At 36.6% G+C, this 25568-nt stretch overlaps 1 protein-coding gene across 3 annotated transcripts; it reads left to right on the top strand.

Moving 5' to 3' along the window:
• Positions 1 to 889: 889 nt before the first annotated feature.
• On the top strand, positions 890 to 24444 carry LOC138695718 (zinc finger protein 235-like). Of its 3 annotated transcripts, none has more exons than XM_069819837.1 (5): positions 890 to 1019; positions 2871 to 2968; positions 3686 to 3802; positions 5747 to 5817; positions 12570 to 17883. In XM_069819837.1, the coding sequence occupies exons 2-5, from the start codon at positions 2876 to 2878 to the stop codon at positions 13645 to 13647; spliced, it is 1359 nt and encodes a 452-aa protein (XP_069675938.1). In that variant the 5' UTR covers positions 890 to 1019; positions 2871 to 2875; the 3' UTR covers positions 13648 to 17883. The 3 variants fall into 3 exon arrangements, 1 of the variants encoding a protein (XP_069675938.1); XR_011331186.1 differs by lacking the exons at positions 890 to 1019; positions 12570 to 17883 and adding exons at positions 18805 to 18952; positions 24349 to 24444 and having other exon boundaries at positions 2587 to 2968; XR_011331185.1 differs by lacking the exon at positions 890 to 1019 and having other exon boundaries at positions 2588 to 2968; positions 12570 to 13755; positions 13790 to 17883.
• Positions 24445 to 25568: the final 1124 nt, after the last annotated feature.

Raw genomic sequence — 25568 nt, 5'->3', positions numbered from 1 at the left:
GCGAATTTTTTTTATTGTGTATGATTTTATTCCCACTATATTTTCAGTGTATCAATTCTAAATACAGGGTGTAAATGGTATAAGTACCATTATTTTAACATGATTAGGGGAGACTGCTGTACTTTGAAACACTGTTTATCAATTTTTTGTCTTTTTTTTTTTTTAAGTTTTTGGAAATGAAAATTCTTAAATGAAAATATGCTTGAAATAATTATTGAGGATTCCTTTAGAACTTCTTGTATGTATTTTCCTGTTTTACATATCCTTTATGGATTGAAAAAATAAAATGAAGAGATATGTTATGTATTCGAAGGTACAATAGGTTCATGTACCTTGGAACATACCCTCTAGTAAGTTGGAACACATGTAATATAGGTGGGAATATAGCTGTAAAAACTGACAATCATATTTAAAATGTATGTGCAATCATAAACCAATCAATCATAAAACATAACTTTTCAGGAAAGCAAAAAAAAAACCAAAGCAAGTATATTAAGGGCAATGATTCTTGCATCTTTTTACATCTGAATTTAAAGAGAAACGCATATTTTTGCACTTCCATCTTTTTCCAGCTGATAGAGAAAGAAATTCTGATCAAAATGATATACTTATCCCAAAATCAGTAAAATTGGACTTCCATCCTTTTCGTTCTAGAACACAGATTTATGGAAGAAAGAAGTAATTATAGTTTTATGTGAAAGTACTTAAATCTTAATACATTTGCAAAATAACTACAAATGTAAGACAGACAATGCATTGTAATTATTTTGAACTTGTTCAAACATTTGTTGTAATTTGAATAACAGTCATAATAAAATTTTATGTGACAATTGGCAATCATTCGTTTTGATTCTTGTCACGGCATCTTTGATTACACTGTTCCACTCGGTCATTTAGTGAGTCTATCGTTTCACTATCGAATTCCCTGAACGAGATCTCAGGCGGAAACCACATTTCATCTGCAGTTTCTTGTGTACTGCCTTGTTCAACTGTAGTGCGTTAAAGTTTCAAAGCGGAAGGTACTCTATTAATTGAGTGTTCGTGTTACATTTATAACGGCTACCCCTATTCGTGTTTATCCGTATAACTTATAAGGGCGTTTTTTTCTCTTACGTAAGCGATATATTGTAGATGTAAAGTTTGTTTATCTCTGTAGAATAAAGACTTAAGATAACAGTACATTTATATTCTGTTAGCACGGTTGTGGGCTGAACTAGAGCTGTGGTACTTCACTTCGTACTCCGTTTATACTTCTTGCATATACGAATCTGTGACAGGTTAGGTTTGATTTTGGCTTTTGTTATGCCTTGCATATGCGATCAAGTGTGTCTTCACACAAAAAAAAAAATCCCTTATAATTTCATCGATTTTCATTTCCGAAATCACGGAACTACCTCAGCTCTATTTTCACCGTGTTTTGTTTTTCAAGTTTTTGTATTATTGGAAACAGTTGACAAAATTATGCATGCCTTTTTTTTTTATACATATTCTGTAGTAGGCCGTTGTTGCTGTTACTATTGTTGAGTCCCTGTTTGTTGTGTGTTGTAGATGGCTTGTGTTCATGTAAAAATTTTAGATTTTGATTAATGTTCATGATATTGGTGTCTGAGTCGGTGACTGTGATGAATCATGGTATGTAAATTTCCACTCCGGCATTTTGCTATAATTAAGAATACCACGTAAATAGGCTACCTACGTATGTAGAAAGACTGTGAAAATAAAAAATTATTTAAACAAAACATGTTTTTATGATGGTACAAGGATAGATAAATAAAAAAAACGAGATGTCTCTTGCACCAAAATTAAATACCATACTAATTAAATAATGCAGTTAACAACATAATGTACTTACGCGATATTCTGAAGCAGGCTTTAAGCTAGAAAATAAATAATTGTCGCAAAAATGCACAAATAAAAATTATATGTTTCTAAATTGCGAAAATTTGTGCAATATTCTAAATATTTGTCCAGAAAGCTAAAATTAATAAGGTATACAGAAACAAAAACTTATGTAATTTGTTTCTTGCAGTTTTATTACTTTCAATTCATCTTACCACACTCTAGATATACATATGTAAATAAATTATTAGAATTATTGCTGAATATAGGCTACATTACATTAAAATACCTTATTTTATGAGCACTCTGAACCTTGAAATTCTTTACAAGTAGGCCCTTAGAAGATTTATTGTTGGCAGTGTTAACTCCTTTACTGAAAGCCGGTTTCTAATTTCAGTTTTTACAAGATCCTCGTTCACAGTTTACATTATGGAATGGAATTGTATAAAGAAATTATTCACTTAACTTACATGAATTGCACCAACTCTTTGAAGTCCATTCTTGAACATCTATTACCTTTTTGAACATTACCTATGCCATTAGAATTTAATTTACATTCATATTAGTTCTACACATCTGTGATATTTTTTTCCGTCACCATCTTCGTTTCTGAAGTGCAATGCAGTTGTCGAATTTTTGCACATTTACATTGAAAGTTTGTTGTATTTTTTTTTAAATCGAGTAGCAAAATGCGACTGTGGCTTAAATCCTGTTCTAAAATCGTTCTCGGCATTTGCCTTTGTAAGTGAGAGAAACCATGAAAAATCCCAGCCGGATTGTCCGCCCACGGGATTTGAATCTGAGACCTCCTGAATACGAGTCACAAACGCTACTGTCTGCGCCAACTCGCTCGACATATCCTTTCCTTTATTTGATTGAAGATAACCCTAACGATATATATGAGCTGTTTTGAGGATTTCAATTGTAATCCAGGCTTCATTTTATCGTTGCGTATGATTCCTTCAAGGCACACGAATTCCATTTCTGTTTACAAAGGTCAAGCACACAATTCTCTGCCTGTATTCTTTCAGTTGTAATGGATGCTATCAAGAAGGAGCCCGAACTCGATCCGTTGGCTGCACAGTCAGATGATGACGCAGATGTACGTCACTCAGACCTTTGGCTGAAAGTAAGTAAGAATAGAGGCTTGTTTGCAGCGCCTCTACTTTACCAGTTCTTTTGTTTTATTGCTTAATCGTTACACTGTAATTATGTTACAGACTTTCGTGAAATATCTCAGTAATAGGTCGTCCATAAAAGCTAAGGGCTTGTCTATTCTATGTAACAGACCTATGTACTGTGATATGGTTGTATGACTTGATACTGTGAACCCAATTCATTGCATTCCGCGATCCTTTGTTTACAACTCATAAACTTAAATACACATTTCAGCAGATAACAAGGTGTGCAGTTCCTCCTCATTATTAAGTAGTTACGCGTACTGTTTTCTTTATCCACATTGGCGAGTCATTTGCACAATGGTATAGAATGTATTGAAGACGAAGCGAGAAAAGGTCTATTTCGATGCAAAAGGTACTGATGTTGCCATCTGGTGGCTTAGCACGAACACTGTCACATGTCTAAAGGAGGGAACAGAAAAACGATCTGAATCATGTGGAAAGCCACAACTGCGAAAAGAATGCGTCATGTCCACTACATAGTGCTGGGATTATCTCAAGACCACAGACATGTGACACGAAGCGTTCTTCCTGCCTTGTTTTCTTATTTTGTTGATTATAATGGCACAAAGCTGAGAGACTGAGTGCTGCGCCTACCAAAGCTGTAGACTTGTATCATTCTCGACCAGCGATGTACCTAGCATTAACGTTGTTTGTGTATCCCACAGAAAGAGACAGCGATGGAGGGCGAGGCCCCTGGCAGTTCTCTCAAATACGAAGAGGAAATTGAAGAGACTTCTTTGCCATTTACATTCTCTGACATGAAGTATACACCTGAAATACCGGTAAGTGAACTTTCTTAATTAAAGAGTGGAAATACGATAGGTGAAAATTGAGTTGCTGCTGTAGAAATATTGTGTTATGTGAGGCCAATTTCCCAGCAAAGGCGCAAAGTTCAGCTCATGTTATTAGCTACTCTGTGATGGTACTTGTCTTGTCTCTAGTCCAATGTGCCTTCGAGAGGTGATATGTTCCAATTTTCTAAAAACTTACATTTTTGAACTTACCACCTTTCGTATTTCAGTCTTCAGATGTTGAGAGTTCAACTCTTCTCATGCTGAATTAGTGTTCGTTTCAGCCACTAACAACATCCCTATGATATGCCTCTCTCAATATGTTGTTGTGTCTGACAAGTACCTTAATATTATTCGCTCAAAGTTACGTTATTTTATCACACCTTACGGACTGTTTTCATTTGTGGTTACAAAGTAAAGCTTATCGCATTTGTCACATTTCTACAGCGTTGGCCCCATTGGGACTCCACGCAGCTCATTATCATACGAGAGTCAAGTAGCAAGCTATGCCAGACAGTTCAGAGGTCTTCGGTGTTGGTGATGGTTGCGGTGGTGCTGATGACGTTGCTTAACTTTTCAATATCGCTCTCTGCTTTCCTGATTGGCTTCTTGTAGTTCAGCATTTTGTATATTTTTGTATGTATTTATTAATGTACACTGCTAGTGGGCAGTGGTGACTTAAGTACACACGATAATTAATATGTTATTTAAATTGTTCTTTATTTCCTTCTGAAAGTAAATTCGTAGTTATCTTCATTTTATATGACTGAAATGAACTAGTCCAATATAATTTGGAAATACTATAGTAATCCTACAATGGACCATAAATATTGTGGTCTAAGGAATATGGACTAAAAATACTTAAAATAGACAAAAATATTTGAGGACATTTCAGTATAGTCAACGAAATCATAAAGTGGACGATTTATATAAGTGGACATAATAGGTAGACAAAATTGTTAAGGGCATAAAATTACTGTAGACTAAAATCTCAGTCGGATGAAAATTTATGGTGATCGTAAATACTGTGGACGAAATATAACGGGACAATCAGTCTGGGTACGTTAGAAGACTATATTAACTTAAAATTGTTAGCCTAAGAGCCTCTTACGAGCTATTTTAAACCAATTTACAATTCAAACCAAAGGAATAACTCGTCAGGGTAAGTAAATACATATCACCTTAAGTAATGTAACATATCTTTTGTAACATTTACACTTCGTGGACAACTTTTTAAGTTACTTTTGAATCTCCTTAAGGAAGTACAGCCCTCAAACACTGCTGCAGGTAGATCATTCCATGTTTTATAGTTCGATTTAAAAATGAGAATTTACGTATATCTCTAACCGAGCATGCTTTTTGACCTATGTATGCTCTACGTATACAATGATACTACAAAATAGAAATTTCCAAATACTACACGTCACAAAGTGAAAGCAAATCTGATAAATGAGATTTGCCAGGCACAAACAGGATACCAGACGACCAGGAACAGCAGTTTAGCAATTTTTAGACTTTTAACAGGACAGGATCACATGGCATCGTGTAGACTGATTATTTTCTAACATGTACCAAGAAGACTCAGTGATGGATAAGGAGGGTTTTATAAAACTGGGCCTCGAAGTAAATCTATAACATTTTGTAAACTTCGAGGGGAAACTAGTCTCCATTACAGATAGCAACTGTCATTTAGTCTACACGTATTCAAGCAGAGGGTTGTGAAATTGAGATCTGTTGTCTGTCGAACTAGTGGGTACTTAGTACATCGCTGTTCGTATTCTTTATATAGGATATTTTACGCCGGATGCTTAGAATGAACGCCATTGACCAAACATCCTCCACTAGGCACATAGTGCGCTATTACATTTGGTTATGCTTTATCAATTACATTTGTGCTATTGATTCTTCCTGCCTCAATCTGTTGATCATTTCCAGGAACAACCATTTGCCATGGTTACAGTGAAAGAAGAAATCAAGCAGGAAGTAACGACAGAAGATTCTGACAGGTGAGTGCAGTACTCTACTTCACAATTTATGCTGGACGTTGTGATGACGTGATGCATAATTCTTCCTATGCCACCCCATGGCAAGAAATGTGTGAGCTCGTGTGCAGTTGTTCTGTATCGACTGGTGTGACACGGTACTTCCCTACAACAAACTTTGTCGCTTCTGACGATTCTACTCCGTTCTTTCTCGTTTAGGACGGGCATATCTTAAAGAACGCAGAACTTTACACTCTTTGTCTTTACTCTTTCGAATTCTGCACACCTCAACACCAAATTACCTTTCGTCTCGTTTCTCTTATCTATACTCTAACCACGACGTAAATACCAGATCACTTATCTGTGGCACGCTAAGTATACCTCTTCATAGAACATCTTGTTATTCATCATCTTTTACAATATCCACCTCGCGTCAATGGAATTCCTTGTCACAAAGTATTAGGGGCTGCAAGACAATAAACACCTTTAAGAACAGCTTAAAAGATAACCTTATTAGCATTTCACTCCAATCATACTCATTTTAACTATCACTGACTACACTGTTGCTTTTTTTCTTTAGACATCATCCTGATTGTGCTGTATTTTCAAAATTGTCTCATAATAATCTCTTTCTATTATCTAATATTATTTGAAATATATTAACATTCTATGTATTTTAATTTAATTCTGCTACACAGTTTGTATTTCAGTGTTTAATTAATAGTTCATAGTATTTTGTTGTTTAATTCGTAAATAACTCTTGTATACATGTAACTCTCATCTAAATCAAATTGTTGAATTCTTTGTAAGTTCATGCATATGTATATACACTTTTTGCTGGTTGAGTGGAAGAGAAAGCCTTACGGCCTTAACTCTGTCAGCTAAAATAAGTCATAATTATTATTATTATTATTATTATTATTATATCAGTTGCAACGTAGGATCTCATTTCTCTTCTAGCAGCTTCCTTGTGGAGATTTGCGAATGCGCACTTTGTCTTAACTTGTATTATAGTATACCTTTTCCTCGATGTATCTGAATTGAGATATATTTTTTAATCATTAGTATTTTTTTCACTATCACGTATCTACAACATTCACGTTGTGATGAAGAAAATTGTATTTGTGGACAGAAAACTAGTCTTCCTGCCTCTTGAAGTTTAATCCTGCAGTACTCGCGTACTTTTTCGTAATGTATTCAGTCGCGTGGGGACAGATGTCAGCCAAGTTATATTCTTGCTTTAGAGAATGAATTTGAACATTCTTTTCAATATGAATGGTTACATAAATATATTGCTACGCAGTATACACAGTGAATGAAATATTGAAATAGTTTTGAAAGAGAAGTTCATTTATAATTATTAGATAATTATTTATGTGTAAATTTCAAATACTTTCTACATTTACTTACAAAATTAACACTGAAACACGTTTATAATCTTTGTTTTGTTGTGCAAATCTTTGAATACAATAATACCCGAATAGCTTGTTTCCTATTTTCCGTGAATTACAGTAGCGTGCAAATTAATCCGAACAACGTAATTACTTATGCAAAAACACTCAAACGGGATAAAAAAAAAAGGATCTAAGACATACCTCAGTAATCTATGTGGCCTCCCTTGTTCCTAATAACAGCTCTGAGACGATTTGGCGTGGATTCCACTAATTTCCCACAAATGTTCATTTCTTCATCGCGAAACCATACACCAATGAGGGCAGAAATCATCTTCTCTTTTGTAGAACAATCCATTTTTTGCATCCTTATTTTGCAAATTTACCACAAGTTCTGAATGGGGTTGATGTCGGGTGAGTTGGCTGGCCAGGGGAGTACCTGAATATTCTTCTTGTTGAAGAATTCTGTAGTTTTTCGAGACGTATGGCATGGTGCCAGGTCTTGTTGGAACACACCTCTGCCATCCGGAAATGATTTTTGCAGCTGGGGTACGATTCTGGTTTCCAATAAGTGAATACAGAATTCATCATTCCCTTGATAGATATTAATGCTCCAGGCCCTTCATGTGTAAAACAACCCCAAAACATTACTTTAGGGGGGTATTTGGGTGCTTGTTGGAGATGAGCTACTGTTACTTTTTCGGATCCTTTCCGTACGTAAGAAACACGGTGGCCGTGGATCTCGAAATGATACTCATCGGAAAAAAGTACATTCTTCCAGTCATTCACTGTCCAGTGTTGATGTAATTTTGCCCACATTAAGCGTTTTTTGCATATAACAGGGGTTAGCAGTTGCTTCTTAATAGGCTTACGAGCCCTTCGTCCAGCTTCCAAAAGCCTACGCCGCACTGTTGTGACGTGAATATTCGCCCCAGTGGTAGCCATTAACTCGCGGGTTAAGTCGACAACAGTTAGTCTAGGATTTAACTTACTTTTCCTGACAATTAAACGATCATCTGCAGGTGAAGTCTTCCTTTTCCGGCCACAGTTTCCTTTTTTCTGGGGTGTGATGGATCCAGTCTCCCTGTATCATTTTAAGATCGAAGTAACAGTAGGCCAAACCGATGTGACATTCTGCATCAATTTGCCTCTGTGTCATAGAAGAATGCTCTGCTAATGTTATAATTTTAGACCGTTTTCGTGGAGTTGTATTCATTTGTGAAGATGACAGAATGTACACAGGATTGCAGTATTAAGACTTCAACACAACTGAAATGCTTATAAGTACAAAACGACAGGCAAAATGTCACATATTATAAAAAAAATAATGACAGACCTTCAACAATGGAATTACACGTACTACAGATGTCAATTAAAGCGGTATGAGCAGCTGTGAGGCCAACAATGACAGAAAATGTAAAAATATGTCGTGTTCGGATTAATTTGCACGCTACTGTATTCTTCAAACGTCTTTTATTCCTGAATGCTTTCTGTCTCTACAATTCCTAATTATTTACAAGCAATTTACACAGATATCCCTCAGATGTTCTGCATATGTCCGTTTTCAACATTTCACACATCATTTCTAATCGTTTTATCTCAAGACCTACCAAATTGGTAACAACGGCCCCTGCATCCATGCCTTTGTTCTGTGGCTGGCTTAGTGAATTCTTGAATTCACATTAATACTTGGGAACGCCTTCTTAATCTCTGAAGGAATTTGATAAACGTAGATCTACAATCCTTCGAAGTTCAGTAGAACAAATTATCCCTAAAGGTATAGTATATAACTCACACAAGTAATAATGAATACTTACCGAAACTTTGCAGGAACTGTAATGTAAAATGTCGCGTGGTTGACAAGAATGAAACCTTAGCTGCACAATTTATATGACCAACTTCAAGACTGAATCTAAGAATGGTATTATATGAGCTTGGTTTTGAAGGTACCTCACGATTGTAAACCCTTTCTAGGAAACACAACATTTGTAAATGAACATGCTGGTATGACAGGTGTCCCCCATGCGAGTTGAAGGGTTAATGCGACAAATATACCACAATCATCTTTGATGTATTGCTCACGACATAAAGAGGTCATGAGGTTAGAGATCGTTTTTTTTTTATTTTAGTTGATTATTTAACGACTCTGTATCAACTACTAGGTTATTTACCGTCGATGAGTTTGGTGATAGCGAGATGAGGCCGAGGATTCGCCATAGATTACCTTGCATTCGCATTACGGTGGAGAAAACGTGGGAAAAAAACCCAACTAGATAATCAGCCCAAGTGGGGATCGAACCCGCTCCCGAACGCAACTTCAGACTGGCAGGCAAGCGCCTTAAAGGAGCAGTCCGCGATAAAATTCGAAATTTTGATTATATTATAGGATGTTTACCTAAGTAATCCTTAGATTAACGGCGTTTGTCTCATCTCTCTACACCTTTTAGTTTGTGAAATATTAAAGGTCTTACTGCAAGCTCTGACGTCATAACCACTCATCGCTTCATAAGACTGCATTGTAGTTCCGTTTGACATATAGTGTAGACCGAGTAAATACAAATTCATGTTACAGCCAGTTATTATTAACTCACTTAGGACCTATCACATGCATATACTGTAATAGTAATAGTAATAATAATAATAATAACGTACCCAAACTCTATCCCACTTTAAATCCCGTGTACAATGCATTCTGTTCCATTCTGTGATTAGAACGACTTGGGTCTGATAAGGGTTCAAACTGAAAAGGTTTAATATTTTGATCAATTATAACCTAAGTCAACGTCTTCACTGAGTGAGTGAATGTATGTGAGACGTGAAATATTCGTTATGAAGGGACTACAGATACGTGTTTATCTCACGTCAGCAATAAATTAGTACATGGTTTATATTATTATATTGCACCATAGTTGTTGAGTCACTCTAAAACATGTGCATCATCGAATTGCAGTAGTGGATAACCACGAGCTACTTCCAACACATTTCTCTGTATATCTTCTCTCCACGCGTTTTCCTTCCTGCTGTATGTTTTCTTTTCCACCCATCGTTTAGCGGCTTTAGGGTACTGGAGTCTGGAGCCAGTTACATCTCTTTTCACGTTGTAATTATGGCCCACTATCGCAATCATAGTTCTTGTTACTATTCCATCATATGCAAAGTGTTTTCTCTTAGGAATGTAAACTAATCTCTCGTTATGATATGATTCAAGTTTGCTGATGTGACGAAACTGATTAGTCTGCTTTAAGTCTTTTAAAGGGCAGGGTTGCATACAACATTTTTCAGAGCATTGTAATCGTTGGGTCCAGGTTCGATCCATTCCCTCTCGCTATAGTATGGGTGGATGTGTGCACATTTTTTATACGTCTCTGTTCGTGTATTTTACAAACATGATTTAATACAGAAATGAATCTGTCTTCTAAGTCGTCAGGATCACCTTCACATGTAGCACATAACCACCACGAGTGATTTATGATGCTGTGTTTCCACATTTGTATTTTCTCATATGTTTTTTTGCGGCGGCTTTAAGGTTTTTAGATATGCTTTTTGCAATGTGCCAAATGTCAAATTGATGATCCACCATTCGTATTTGGTCCTCATGAATTTCCTAATTCCTCTATTGCGGTCCGACAGAGAGAGGGTAATGTTCATTTTTTCTTTTAGGCGATCTAGAATTTTTTCGCATGCTGCTTTTCAAGATTGCCTACAATTAGGCCCTTTTGGAGAACTATGAAGTCTATAAGATTATCTGAATCGAGGTCCATTACACTGTAAGTCACATATTTTGCACTGTAACCAGGTGAGTCAAATTGGTCATCACCGCGATTAGCACGTTTTTATCTTTTAGGGAATTGATAAGTTGTTCATGAATGTGAAAATAACTGCACCTACTGTTGGTTCTACGAATTTTGAAATTATTTTATAAAATGTTGTCTTGCTGATGATATATAGTTGTAAAGTTTTTGAAAAATTTTCAAACAATTTGTACCTTATACCTGATGAATTAGAATTTGAAGTTTCTTCTTCTATTTGAAAAGATCTGTCTAAGTCAGTTTATGGCTCACTCACATCTGATTCACCACACACATTTCTTAGCGTCTCGCACTCTATCTCACACTCCACAGCTTTGTTTATATTAGGTTTCTGTGAATTTTCAGCCTCATCGAGGACTACACATACGTCAATATTTTCAGCTATAGGTGCATCACTGCAGCTTGCTATTACTTCTTCGACGAGCTTTTTTCATTTATAAGCAGAGGAGCACTTAGTATTAGAACTGTCTTGGGGAGATTCTCCTTTCAAAAATAAAGGACAGCAGTTTTCTTAATTTTCATAGAAGTTCTATTGTCTTTCATTAAACGTCTTTTTAATAGACACGATTCTTCAAAATTAATTTCATGGAAATGATTAGAACACACAACAGCAGTTTTCGATGGTGTAAAATCTTTTCTGTTGATTTTCTTCGCCCATGTTTTAAATATTTGCGGTGACTTTTCTTTGCTCGGAAATACATCAAATGATTCCCCTTCCCCATGTTCTGCTTTTGTTCTTCCCTCTGAACACGAACAATCACAACACCACGGCATTTTAAACTGTATTACGATATAATTTTTTCTGTTTAGTGTACTGTAGTTCGAAGTCGTTCATATAAAAGAAAATAGCCCTACATAAAACCACAACGTTGGTATGTGCTGTTTTATGATTAAATGAAAAGCAAAATATAACTTCACTCAACCACAACAAAGTCCGAAATTCTGTTCACGTGTATTACGGCGCGAGAAGATTATTTAATACAAAGCGCTGCACTCGGGATGTTCTCGGCCTACTACGCAATCACACCAGTTCAGTGGCTGTGACGTCATAAGTATTTGTGCGGAGTCAGTAACTCAAGAACCATGCCTCGCATTGACATGCGGCAAATTGCATTCTACTTAGATTGAAAAACGTGTTTGATTAAAGCCAACTTAATTTTACCACGGACTGCTCCTTTAACCGACAGAGCCACCCCGATGGATTACAGATCGTTCTCAAACTCTAGACTACATTGTATATCATCTAGAATGCTGAAAGATTACCACGTGTGTAGTTACATCTTACTTTATATTTTATAATCTGGATCACAAATTTGACTTTCCTGGGATTGTTTCAAATCAGACAACATTATTCAGCTTTGAAGATTGCGTGACGTAAACTGAAAACATTAATCAAAATTAGGTTCGAATATTTTTCGATATTCTTTGGTATCGGCAGAGATGAGATAGGATTTGTTGATGCTATATTGTGTGAAGGTATTTCACATACTCTTTCATACTTGACGAATTGATACTTTGCACTATTTCATGCTTAGATAATATTTCCTTCCATGTGATCTGTAGGTTCTCTTTGCAGTTTTATGAATTCTGAAGAGATTGACACGCCTGCTAAATATCGCTCCTCCGAGAAACCTGCCCTTGGAAAGGTGCTCGACGCCCAAATTGACGACGACGTACATAACAGACAGAAGCTGCGGTCACAATCGCCTCGTCATATAAAAAATAAACCACATAAGTGTGATGTTTGTGGCAAGTCTTTACCGACTCTTCAGAAACTCAAGATCCATTCCTACATACACTTAGCCGAGAGAAGATTCAAATGCAATGTTTGCGGGAAGTCTTTCTCACGCTCAGGACAACTCAAAGATCATTCACGTACGCATACTGGCGAAAAACCATTCAAATGCGAAGTGTGTGGTAAATGTTTCGCTTTAATTTGTGCTCTCAGAGTTCACGAACGAACGCACACGGGCGTGAAGCCATTCAAATGTGATACCTGTGGAAAATGTTTTACGATATCAGCGCATCTCATAGCTCATTCACGAACGCATACCGGCGAAAAACCGTTCAAATGTGATACCTGCTTGAAATGTTTCTCTCTCCCAGAGCATCTCAAGGCTCATTCCCGCACCCATACTGGCGAAAAGCCATTCAAGTGTGATATTTGTGGGAAATGTTTCTCCCACTCTGGGCATGTAAAGTCCCACGCTCGCACCCACACTGGCGAGAAGCCTTTCAAATGCGACGATTGCGGCAAGTGTTTCTCTTTGGTTTGTGCTCTTCGAGTTCACGAACGTACACACACAGGTGTGAAGCCATTCAAATGCGACGTCTGTGGAAAATGTTTCTCAATATCAGGAAATCTAGTAACACATTCTCGTACGCACAGAGGCGAAAAATCATTTAAATGTGATACCTGCGGGAAATCTTTCTCACGTTTGGACTACCTCAAAGCCCATTCACGTACGCATACTGGCGAAAAGCCATTTAAATGCGAAATCTGTGGTAAATCCTTCTCACTTTCGTCACATCTTAAAGATCATTCGCGTACGCACACTGGCGAAAAGCCATTCAAATGTAACATTTGCGGAAAATTTTTTTCTCGTTCTGGAAATCTCAAAACACATTCACGTAAACACGTGAATATACTTTAGATGCAACGTTTCTCTGTATGCTCTTCAATCTCCTATAACCAATATGTTTTCTCAGATGAATTAATCTCTGACGGAAGCTGTCTTTGAATAACGCGTGTTGCTTTACACGTTTCTGATTTTCGAGTCATTTTATAATATGCAGGGTATATTATACGGCAATGGTAGTTCTTCAGGACTTTGTACAGGGATTGATCACATACATAATATGGTGGTAGAATTTTTTCGAATTTCTTCCCATTTTCGACTTCTACAAATGCAAATTTTGTTTTATATTATACTCTGTGGACTTAGCTGATGTTATATTTTCCTAGTTTTTCATGTTAGACATAACCTACTCATATTTGATCAAAGTCAGTCACTACATGTGTCCAAAAATCTCCTCCATTCAGGTGCACACAATTCAGCTCGAAGTCTAATATCTCATTCCAAGTTCCGCACTCTCTACTGTCATGTCTCCGGTGCAGCTGCATAAATCCTTCCCCATGATGTGCAATGTAGAAGTGTATTGGTGCTAAATTCCAATGTTCCATGCAGGATATTTAGTTTGTCTGCAGCTCTTTCTTCTATAAACGGGCGAAAGTGTGCCACTAGAATCTGTGCCCATTTACTCTGAATCTGTGTCGAAACTAGATAGATTTAATTATTGTTGTCTGCTTTAACATGTAAATTTGGTCCATTCTAAATGTAACTTGTTCTGAATCCTGGCTAATCCATCCATAAGGTCTGATTAGAGAAATCTCGTTGTCAATAGTCCCAAGTGTAAGCCATTGACAGTAGTCAGTGCTGATGGGTCTGCATTCGTGTGGCATTGACTCTTGCACAGTTTTAACCTATGAACAGATGAACTAGCGCGGACCAAAGATGCGAGAATTTGTGTTGGATGGGCTTCTATTTAGTATTTGAATAATTATCTCTTGATTAATATATCACTGTCAATAGTCCCAAGTGATGTTTAGGTTGTAATTAATTGTATTTCAACTTTTGGGCTAAAAATAATCATCTTAGTGGATACCGTTGCTATGGAAACCGCGCCCATATCTCTCAAAGCTGACAAATCCTAGAAAACTCTGATATCAGCTTTAAAAGCTGTGCTTGCTCTCTAATATTTCTCACTCACATTGAGTTTAAAGGAAAGAGCTGCACCTCGCTGAAGATGATTCTGATCCATTTCTTCTTCAAGACTGCATAATGGATGAAGTGGTGAAGAAGTAACTCCTATTTTGTTCAAATGTTTTGACAAACAGTCATCACTTACGACTAATAGAAGGATGGAACTGCACTTTTCTTTGGACACTCAGAACTATATTTTGTTGCACATTGGGACACTTCTATCTTTTAATATTTGAAATTTCGTTGAAATGGTATGATATAATGTATTCATATTTATACATAGACCTAAATGCCGTTTTATTGATGCATTACATCTTCTCCAAGCTTTCCTCTCTTCCCACAGACTTCCTGGAATATCTCAACTCTTCCTCTCTGTGGTTCTGCTATGATTTCCGTGGTTGTCCTCTTGTTTTGCTTCCAATGCGTTTCCAGTTCGTCATTCTCTGGAAGTTGCCATACCATATGTGTTGCTTTGTTATAATTTCTTCCACTGTATTTTTTGGTATTTCTATTTCTTTTCTAATCTAATTCCTTCCATTCGTGATGTCCTGTTTACTTTCCTCCAAAAATCGATTTCCATCGCCAGTAACTGCCTTCCTCCCTTTTTTTAGCTGCCAAATTTGTGACCCATATCATATAATTTTCCTAACAATTGCAATATTTATATTCTTTTTTCTTCTTTTGGTATTTTGAGTTGATTAATCTTTAACTGCTGAAAATGATAAAGTTGATATAGGGGTTAGTAAAATTTTACTTCCCTGCCTAGCAAGACTGTAAGCAGCCAGACAATCCACAGTGCGCCGGCACGCATTGCAAACAAACGTTTTGTTAATCTTCATCAAATGGTGTGTCGTGTTTAAAAAATCGATTTTTTTTTAATTCGACATGACAGATTGGTTATTACACCAGTAATAGCTGCATTTAACAGCTTGTTGTAAAGAAGAGATTTGTTACAACAGATTTTGAAGTGTCCAGTGCCATCTTCATCATAATTTGTATAGCCCGGCATTATTCATTTCACAGTGCACAGGAGCCTGATATTCCTACCAGAATGCGGTTTAAGCCATTCATCTTAAGGCTCTTGAAGAGTACAGCTCTCCTACTGTGAAGTACAGTTTATTCTAGGTGGTTTAATATAGCATTGTTCTATTCCTTAACGTATTTAAAGTTAACCTTAAAGTGTAAAATGGCCTAACTCTTCTGCCACCTCTCGTTATCAGCTAGTGGCTGTGGCACAGTGATGTCATGTCCGTAGAGAAGGAAGTGCTATGTTTTGAATGTTGTCTGGGATTTATAAAACTAGAGAACATGAGGAGCGTTTTTGCAAAAGTCGATAGATGCAGAAATTTTTGATAGTGAGTTACATATGGATATCGTATGTTTTCTACCTCCGGAATCGATCTATGAAATAAGATTTACCAAAACTTGATTCATACCGTATGTAGAGACTACCAAACCTTCCAGGTTTTTTCAAAACTCGATAGATCCTGTCACTTAGTGTAATTTCTGTAAAATCTTGATTTCTGCATCTTTCGACTTCTGCAAAAACGCTCCTCACATGGAAACAGTACTGGAAGACATGACCCTTTGATTCTAGTGTGATTGGTATGTTAGGTTAAATGCTGTCACCATTCTAACTGTCATTTCTTAGGAACCGAATGTCTGAAAGCATGCATTAATATCACCAACAATTTCTTATGGGATTTCATCTCTTTTCAAGTATATGCATTCTCAGTCTAGCATTTTGTAACAAAATCTTACGAAAGACGTTGCATTTAGATTGTTTTGATCTGTGTAATAATGTGTATGGACTATAGTGTGTGATAATTTTCACAACTATTCCCAAATTATATCCTTTTTTAGTGATATTACCAATGTCTGGCGTGCTTGAAGTACGCAAACATTCCTTTGTTCTTTCCATGCTTCCCTCCTGCAGAGAAACGCCTCTCTGCTCATGATATTAGCACATTTGTGTATTTAAGATTCTTTTCGCTTGAATGGCAATTGGCTGGAGGCAGCACTGTCGGCTTCAGCATTTTTAGGAATGGCAACGAGGGGTGTACATTTGCCTTAACTTTTATAGCCATCTCCTTTTCAGGAAAAGAGTTATTTTATACTCCCTAAATCAGTGGTTCCTGACCTTTTTTGACTAAAGACGCGCTTTATTGAACACCCACAATATAGTGACTCATACTTGTTTTTATTATTATTAATAATACTTACTTACTTTCTTACTTACTTACTGACTTTTAAGGAACCCGGAGGTTCATTGCCACCCTCACATAAGCCCGCCATTGGTCCCTATCCTGAGCAAGATTAATCCATTCTCTATCATCATATCCCACCTCCCTCAAATCCATTTTAATACTTTGCTGTGGTCGTACCAGAGTATCAGTCCCATTCCGAGGCTTATTTGAAGGATTCGTAACAAGCTGTTTTTTACGGTGATGGGTTGTTAGCCCTTCGCTCAACCCACAAGCTGGAGGACCACCCCTCATCGGCTGTCCACGACTGCTTATTCAATATATTCGCAGCTACCCTCCATATCTGGAGGCCGTCTCCTCGAACTGCAACCTGAGGACGCGTCATGCCGTGGTGATAGGGACCCATAATACATGGGACTGTAAATAATAATAATATAACAACAACCAGTGCTTTTCTTCTGGAGATCATGTAGAATATTTTCTAGCATATGGGGAGATGAGTATTGTTCATTGAACGGGAATTTTGTCGTTTTTAACTTCCTTTTCGTCCGACTAAGACTTTCAAGTTCTAAGCGAAATTCAAAGAAAAGTTATATTATAAACATAGTTATTCACACCCTTTTTCGGTTCAATGATGAAAGATGCAACAAAAAGGTGCTGGAATATCGTTCTGCCAGAAAAAAGCACTGATAACTTCTATGTAGTGTCGGACATCCAGTGTTGTAGATAGGTTGATGTTAACACGCAATCGAAAATTCTAAAAACAAGCAGCAACTTGAGTGGCATTCGAAAAAAACAAAGTATCTGTCAAAAATCCCAACCTATCTATGCTGGGTGTCCTATAAAGGCTTTTTATTATCATTTTTGAAAACAACTATTTAAATTAATTTACATGTGTACTTATCGGTGGAGCCGATTTTATGCAGAAGAGCCTGAAGAGACAAACTTCATCTATGGAATTGTTCATAGGACATCTCCTTGAAATTATGTATATTTCACCATGATAATACCGGTACCTCTGTCTCTCCGTTAGCATGCGATTTCGTTGTTTTGTCCATTGAACAGATATTAGGGAAATACTCTCTCTGCACTTCCATTGTGGCTTGGAATAGACAAATAGAATTAACATTATTTAAAGTTCTGAGAAAGTTTCAGTGCTCGCAGAACTATTGGAATTGAAGAATTTGCACCATTGTTTATCTAAACTTAAATCTTTGTCAAAATTAACCTGATTAGCATAGCTTTGTACATTGCAGAATTGATCAAATAGCTTAGAATCATAAGTAGTGACATTTTTAGAATGTAAGAATTCAGTGCATGTCAATAGATCATCATATTTTATGTTTTGTATGTATGTGCTCCAGCTTAAACTATTGAGGGCAGTTAAATTCTTTCATAGGTTTTGACCATGTGTTTAGATATTGTACTCAAATTTAATATAAATGGATTACATTTTCATGAAAATTTTTACATTGTGTATGGAACCTATTTTCAGAAAATGAATTTAATGACTGCTTTACGTTTAGTGGCAAGAACTCATTTCTCAGCTTATCCTGCAAAGAAACGAGTTCCATGAGAAAGTCATAAATTTCCACTACAGAATTTATTATGTTCCCTTTGAACACTTGAGATTTTAGTGTGGAAGAGTACAGCTACTTATAGGGAAGAGAATTATCAGTTCGAGGGGTTGGGCAGGTTTATTTATGAGTTAGGAGCCCAAAAACTCTTTGGAAGATATTCTGAATATATAATAACATGCTACAATACTCTTGTTTTTATTATATTTTAATTGTCTGCTAGATGAGCCAAAATTGAATTTTATCAGCTTACTACGAATTTGCAGAACGGGATACAATCATTGATACGGAAGAAGAGGAAGAAAATGAACTTACGGTTTAACGATCGTGGCAGCTCTGATATGGCATGAGTGTCATGTCTTTGTGATGTCTTTTCGTGTCTGGATTGTGATTGAATTAATTTCGACATATAAGGTATGCTTTTAATAATTATTTAGCAGTTTCATAACATGTTAAACCACACCTTTATCGGACAAATTACATTTTGTTCAGAAATGTATTACACAATATTCAATTTAAGAATGACGCGGTTTCAAAATGGCTTAATAGCGATGAAAAACTGGCTAAAATAACAGGTATACAAGTTCAGTTAATTGTTGTAATATATGGAATGATTAGTAAAAAGCAGCTTCTAAAGTAATTTTGAGATTTGTATGCATGTGCTTGTGTGACATGTGATAATGTTCGTCATAAGTAGGCTATCAGTAATAAGGCTATCCTAGTACGGTACCATTTTGCAAAGGCATTCTTTGTAGTTCTGTAACCGCCCATAGTAACAGTATAGTCTTTCATAATCATAACGTAAGTAAAAGCAATACAATACAAACTGGGAAATATTTGGTTTTATGTTTATTTTGAAGTATCTATCAATATATTTACATTAGTTTCGGCTTGATAATGATACAACAATATAAGATGCATAGCTGGTTGAGGTTTTTTCCGGGGTTTTCCCTCAACCCAATACGAGCAAATCCTGGGTAACTTTCGGTGTTGGACCCCGGATTCATTTCACCGGCATTATCACCTTCATATCATTCAGACGCTAAATAACCTAGATGTTGATACAGCGTCGTAAAATAACCCAATAAAATAAAAACATGCATAGACAGTATGGAAATTTTGTTACTCGGATATTATAATGAAAACATGAAATATTAGGGTGAATGTTACTTATGTCCCGCCCACTATAGAGACATAGGCCAGTTTTACACTAAACATATTTAGTATAACTTGTTGCTTGTGGGCCATCCCAAACCCCGACCACCGCCCATAACAGCGCCGGTCCTTATATACCCGTCAGTCAAGGCCTTCTGAGAAATAAAAGCAATTGACAATAGATATCTCAGTCATGACAACCTCATGAAATATCCTCTCAATTGAATAATAGATCTTGCTATGTACAACATAATTATATTATAATAACAGATTTTCCTTGCATTTTTTTAACTCATCATATTAAACAGAGAAATGGGATAACTTCACAAAGCACAAATTAATAACTATATCACGCTCATTAAATTAAATTTACACAATTCTATTCAGTAAACAATTCGCAAATAAAAAAAAATCTGTGGTTCCAAAGCAAAAAATGATGTATGTTTAGGGTTGCCAACCCGGGTAAATAAAATTACTGGCGATTTTACACTTGCAGCAAATTTGCATGAATAAAAGTAAATAACTGAAAATGCCTTTGAATTATATTAAGGAATAGTACACACCTAATCTAACCTAACCTAACCTAACCTTTGAGAATACTACATACATAATCTAACCAAACATAACCTCATATAATACTATACATAACATAACCTCATATAATACCTTTAATATAATGCTACACACCTAATTTACCCTAACCTAACCTAACCTAACCTTTGAGAATACTACACACATAATCTAACCTACATAATATAATTATAGCCCCGATACCCCGCTTTTTACATCATGTGCTACAAGTCGATCATCATCGGGGCTTGCAGCCCCGATACCCCTCTTTTTACATCATGTGCTACACGTCGATCATCATCGGGGCTTGCAGCCCCGATACCCCGCTTTTTACATCATGTGCTACATGTCAGATCATCATCGGGGCTTGCAGCCCCGATACCCCGCTTTTTACATCATGTGCTACATGTCAGATCATCATCGGGACTTGCAGCCCCGATACCCCGCTTTTTACATCATGTGCTACACGTTGGATCACCATTGGGGCTGCAAGCCCCGATACCCCGCTTTTTACATCATTTGCTACACGTCGGATCATCATTGGGGCTTAATTATATTATTACCCATTTCAGCAAGTACTAAACGACCACTGCAAAATACGATAATTTGGTCCAGGCATGTTTCTAAATGCTACGTACAAAATAATTATATTATATTATTACCCATTTCATCGAGTATTGACGACCACTGCAAAATACGACAATTTGGTCCAGGGAGCATTCTCTTTTGGCACAAGGATGATTTATGTAACATGTTTCTAAATTATTAGTCTTTTAAATACCGGTACATTCTTTAATAAATCACTGAAAAACAAATGCGAATAAATAGGATTTGGAATGAGTACGAAATTATTATTATTATTTATTTTTTGGCGCATCATTTTTACGTAAATAACGACAAATAAAAACTAACATGCCACATAACATTATTTTAAGAAATGCAGGAAACAAGCATGAATAATATTCACCATAGACAAAAAACGTATGGAATAGAAATTACATACAAATGTGCTGGTAATAAAACGTATGGATAGAAAAAAAAAACGTATGAAATAGAAATTACATACAAATGTGCTTGTAATAAACAATAAGCAAACCATCTTCGATTAATCATTTCAAGACAACCTGAATATAGCGTGCATTGTGTAGGAAAATAATTTCTTATATCTTGCTCCCAATGTGCATCATTATTAACTTATGAAAACAAATGAAAATTAACATGGCATATAAACACTATTTGAAGAAAGATAGGAGATATTAAGTAATATTCAGCGTTCCTAACGATCTTTGGATGGGCAATAACAATGAAATATGTATAAAATAAAAATTACATAACAGGTGAGCATATAAAAACAGTAAGTAGAATCATATCTGATTAATAAGCTCAAATTACTCCAATTTAGTGTAAGAGTGGTCTATATCTAACGATGTCTCCCAGCAAATTACCTAATTATTTAAAAACAAAAAAAATCGTGTTAGAAGATTGAATTTGTGAATTTTCTCTGAAACTTTCCAAATATCTGCAGGCAGTCTTTTACATTAGATTGCCGAAAATTGGTTTATAGCGGATTGGCAGTGATAAAAATGTGAAATATTCGTTCAGTGGGCGTTGGATACTCTACATTGACCAATATTAGTAGCCTCGTCTTCACCCGCGTAAGTGGTGTAGAGTAAAGCAATTGTCACGTAGATTTTATGGAAAAACTAGCGCTGAGGTAGTTCCAGTGATTTCGGAAGTGAAAATCTTTGAAATTATAAGGGATTTTTTTTGGAGGTCCAATTGATCGTAATGCAAGCCATAACAAAAGCTAACCTGTCACATTCGTATATGCAAGGTGTATGAAGGGAACTACATCAGCGCAAGTTTAGCAGAATTGTTACCAACAGACATGCCGATTTAAAGGTACTATTCTCCCACAGCTCTCCCCTTCCCCTCACCCCCCCAAGAAAGTAATGTAGAATACTTGCCTACAACCAAATATATGTTCATTACGTTTTAATTTAATACGAGCTATATTATCAGGCACTCCTCCGTTTCACATCGAGTGCTCGTGCACATGTGATTGTTTGACCCTGCCTGCAAGTATTCCTTATTGTAAATCTTTCCAAACTTCGTATTGTTTGTACTGTTCATGCACTCCGTAATTGATGGAAGAAACTTTTCAATTATGCGTTTCTAGAAGGCAAGCATTCTTTGTTGAGGATGAGTCGACAATTTGCAATAGAATATTTGCGGCAAAAATTGAAGGGATAACACATAGATACAGAAATAAATTGCCTTGGATGAAAGACTTCAGGAACGAATGTAATGTGCGAGTCAGTTATACTTTATATATGCTAAGTTGGTACAGCATTCAGATATTTCTGCGGAGCCACAAATTTATTTATTATAAATCTCCATAACAGTTACACGAAAGAAGCTTGACTGGCGTCTGTGGTGTTACTTAGCACCCATGAAACTCTGATCATAATTAATCCACTGTTACAAGAAGCTTAGCTGGTCCCCTCGTCCTTCGCCCTTTCCTACCACCAACCAATACGAAATATCATCAGCGTGCATAGCAACTAATTGTGTACTACGAGTGTGAGACGTGAAGGAGATTAAAACCGGACAAGTGCATGCATATAGAAGGTGATGGTATGTAAGTTATTTCAACGAATTGTATGTACTGCCAGCTATTAGTGTTTACTTAAACCATTGTCATGTAGAATGACCTGCTTTTCTTCTGATGGCATGTGCTACCCACCACCAGAGTGCTTCTTGCGTTGGGGCATCAGTGTGGCTTACATGGGGAAGTCACATTGCTTTAAAAAGATCACCTCAATATTTACCACACCAGATGATGTGATGATGTTAACAAGTCCGAACATCTGTTGTCCAATATTACGGAGAAATGCACTTTTATGCCTCTCTTCAAGCTGTTTCATTTTCGTATGTTTAAATCATATTTTAATGTTGGGTAAAAGAGATGAAGATCGTGACATTTTATCTCATTGCTAACTGTTATTGCTGGGGACCGGATCTTTATGCATACAACTATGCACTAAAAGTGGGAAAATATGCACCAAAAATGAAACAATATGCACTTAAAAATGTATTAACATGTGGCTTGGGTCTCACCTGTGTAGAAGTGGTTGTGGTGGTCTGTTTTTCTGCCTCTCCTGTGCCGCAATATGTGCAGTAGTTCCTGAATGTTGTTCAAGCTGAAATTTCTTCTCACAGTTCACACTCTTTGAGCAAAGTTGACAGTATACGAAAGCTTAAAGAAAAAGTAACAGACTAGCTGAAGAGAGCTATCAAGATCAACCCTCTGGACTACTGTCTCCTATGATGATCAAAGGAATGCACGAAGATCCCTCTCCCTCCCTTTCGAAGTAGTCCAGCTATGTCCTTGTATTGTAAATGGTAAAAGCAAAGTCCCATTACTCGGAGACTAGGAAAGAGCAACTGTCAAGGATTATTCAAAACACAGGAAAAACTAAATGATTAGAGACTGGGTCTATTGAAGTCAGGAGGTTTTAACTTAAATGATAGATGTTGGTTGCTCGTAGATGTTCCTTAGTTTGCCGCAGTGGTCGGGACAGCACTAGCTTTGTTTCGATCAAAGAGTTTGTAAAGTTAGCAATACAAAACTCTTTGGTTTCGAAAGTTCCGTGGTTATAAGTTTTGCCAACATGACAGTTTTAAACAGATATTATTATCCATTATTTACAGGATGTGTCAGTTTTATAACATCGTAGACTATAAACTGAGTCTGACGGTAAACTTTCTGTAACAGGCTGCATATTTTCTCATCTTATAATCTTCATCTGCATGGACGATGAAATGAAATTTGTTTCATACTCAGCCGCAGAACAGTAAACTCTACAAGGAAATGATTACCGTGTACGTGTGTTGATAACAACGATATAAGCTGAAAGAAGAGTGCATGCTGTCCTACTAAATGAATCCCAGAATTTCTGCCAGTCAGTACGTCATTCGCTGCATTCCAGCTTCACTCATTTCCAAGAGCAGTAATAGCCAAGTGTTTGCAATAGTCAACAAAAATATTGAATGTAATTGTAAGACATTTGTTAAATTTGCAGGGAGGCTGAGCATCGCAGAACAAAGACCCTAGCTGGGGCATCAAATGGAAAGTGGATATTGAGGAATCTCCAGTGCCAATTACATTTTCTAAGGTGGGTGGACTATTGTTATTGTTTTGTTTCCAACTCTTGATATTGAATTCTTGCTCCTCTTGTTAATATTAATATTGCTGATGTATTTCCATCTGAATGCTTTTTGTCTGTTTTGAATATTATGAGCCCAATATTAGCGAATTTTATCTCACTTATGAACTGTGATGTGATATTCATACAGAAGTCCACACCTGTGGAGTAACGGTCAGCGCGTCTGGCCGCGAAACCAGGTGGCCCGGGTTCGAATCCCAGTCGGGGCAAGTTACCTGGTTGAGGTTTTTTCCGGGGTTTTCCCTCAACCCAATATGAGCAAATGCTGGGTAATTTTCGGTGCTGGACCCCGGACTCATTTCACTGGCATTATCACCTTCATTTAATTCAAATGCTAAATAACCTAGACGTTGATACAGCGTCGTAAAATAACCCAATAAAATAAAAATAAAATTCATACAGAAGAATATTTCTCACATGATTAGTTGCATTGGGCCATGGTAAAGCCTGATTTATTTCGTATGGCGTTGTGTTAGGTAATTCAATGCTTTCAGCTTCATATTGTCTGGTATTTATGTCAGTGTCTTGTTCATAATTTTCTTTTTTCCCTTTCTGTGTTCTGACAACAGTTTGCTTATAATTTATAGATACATATAACACGGAAGTATATTGCCCGAGGTAGTACTAGAATCTCGAGAGATTGTGATGTGCATTTTACCAAATCAGTTGCCTAATTGATTACCTCAAGGACATGTGTGCTTCGAACTGCTGTTGGTAACGCAGTCACTTTCAATCAGAGCTTTTCCAACATTAAGATTAGATGGTAGACTGTTTGTGGCTGATAGAGTGCATGCATGTGTGCTGAATCTGCAAAATCTATTACTTCCGAGTGCTTTTATTAACAGTAGCACTAATCTGTATCACACGTGTGGTGGATTAACAGTGTTACATACCTAAAGTCATTGTGCAGGAGGCACAGTTATTGCTTGCTAACAACATATAGAGATTTATTTCAAGAACTTTCCACTTTGTATTCATTCCATGTTCCAACCCTTTTTTTCACTTAGGAATTGTAGCATTTTGTTATCCTGTTTCACATAATCTGAAAGCGAGTCGTCTTCTTTCTCTACTTGGAA

Source organism: Periplaneta americana, chromosome 3 (genome assembly GCF_040183065.1).
Source record: "Periplaneta americana isolate PAMFEO1 chromosome 3, P.americana_PAMFEO1_priV1, whole genome shotgun sequence".
NCBI lineage: Eukaryota > Metazoa > Arthropoda > Insecta > Blattodea > Blattidae > Periplaneta > Periplaneta americana.
The sequence above is the reverse complement of the archived record's forward strand: the minus strand, read 5'-3'. Positions and strand labels throughout refer to the sequence as shown.

Coding starts and splice junctions, on each gene's coding strand:
- LOC138695718 (XM_069819837.1), top strand. CDS start 2,876: ATGGATGCTATCAAGAAGGAGCCCGAACTCGATCCGTTGGCTGCACAG. Junction 2,969..3,685: donor ACTCAGACCTTTGGCTGAAA/GTAAGTAAGAAT, acceptor TGTATCCCACAG/AAAGAGACAGCGATGGAGGG. Junction 5,818..12,569: donor ACGACAGAAGATTCTGACAG/GTGAGTGCAGTA, acceptor TTCTCTTTGCAG/TTTTATGAATTCTGAAGAGA.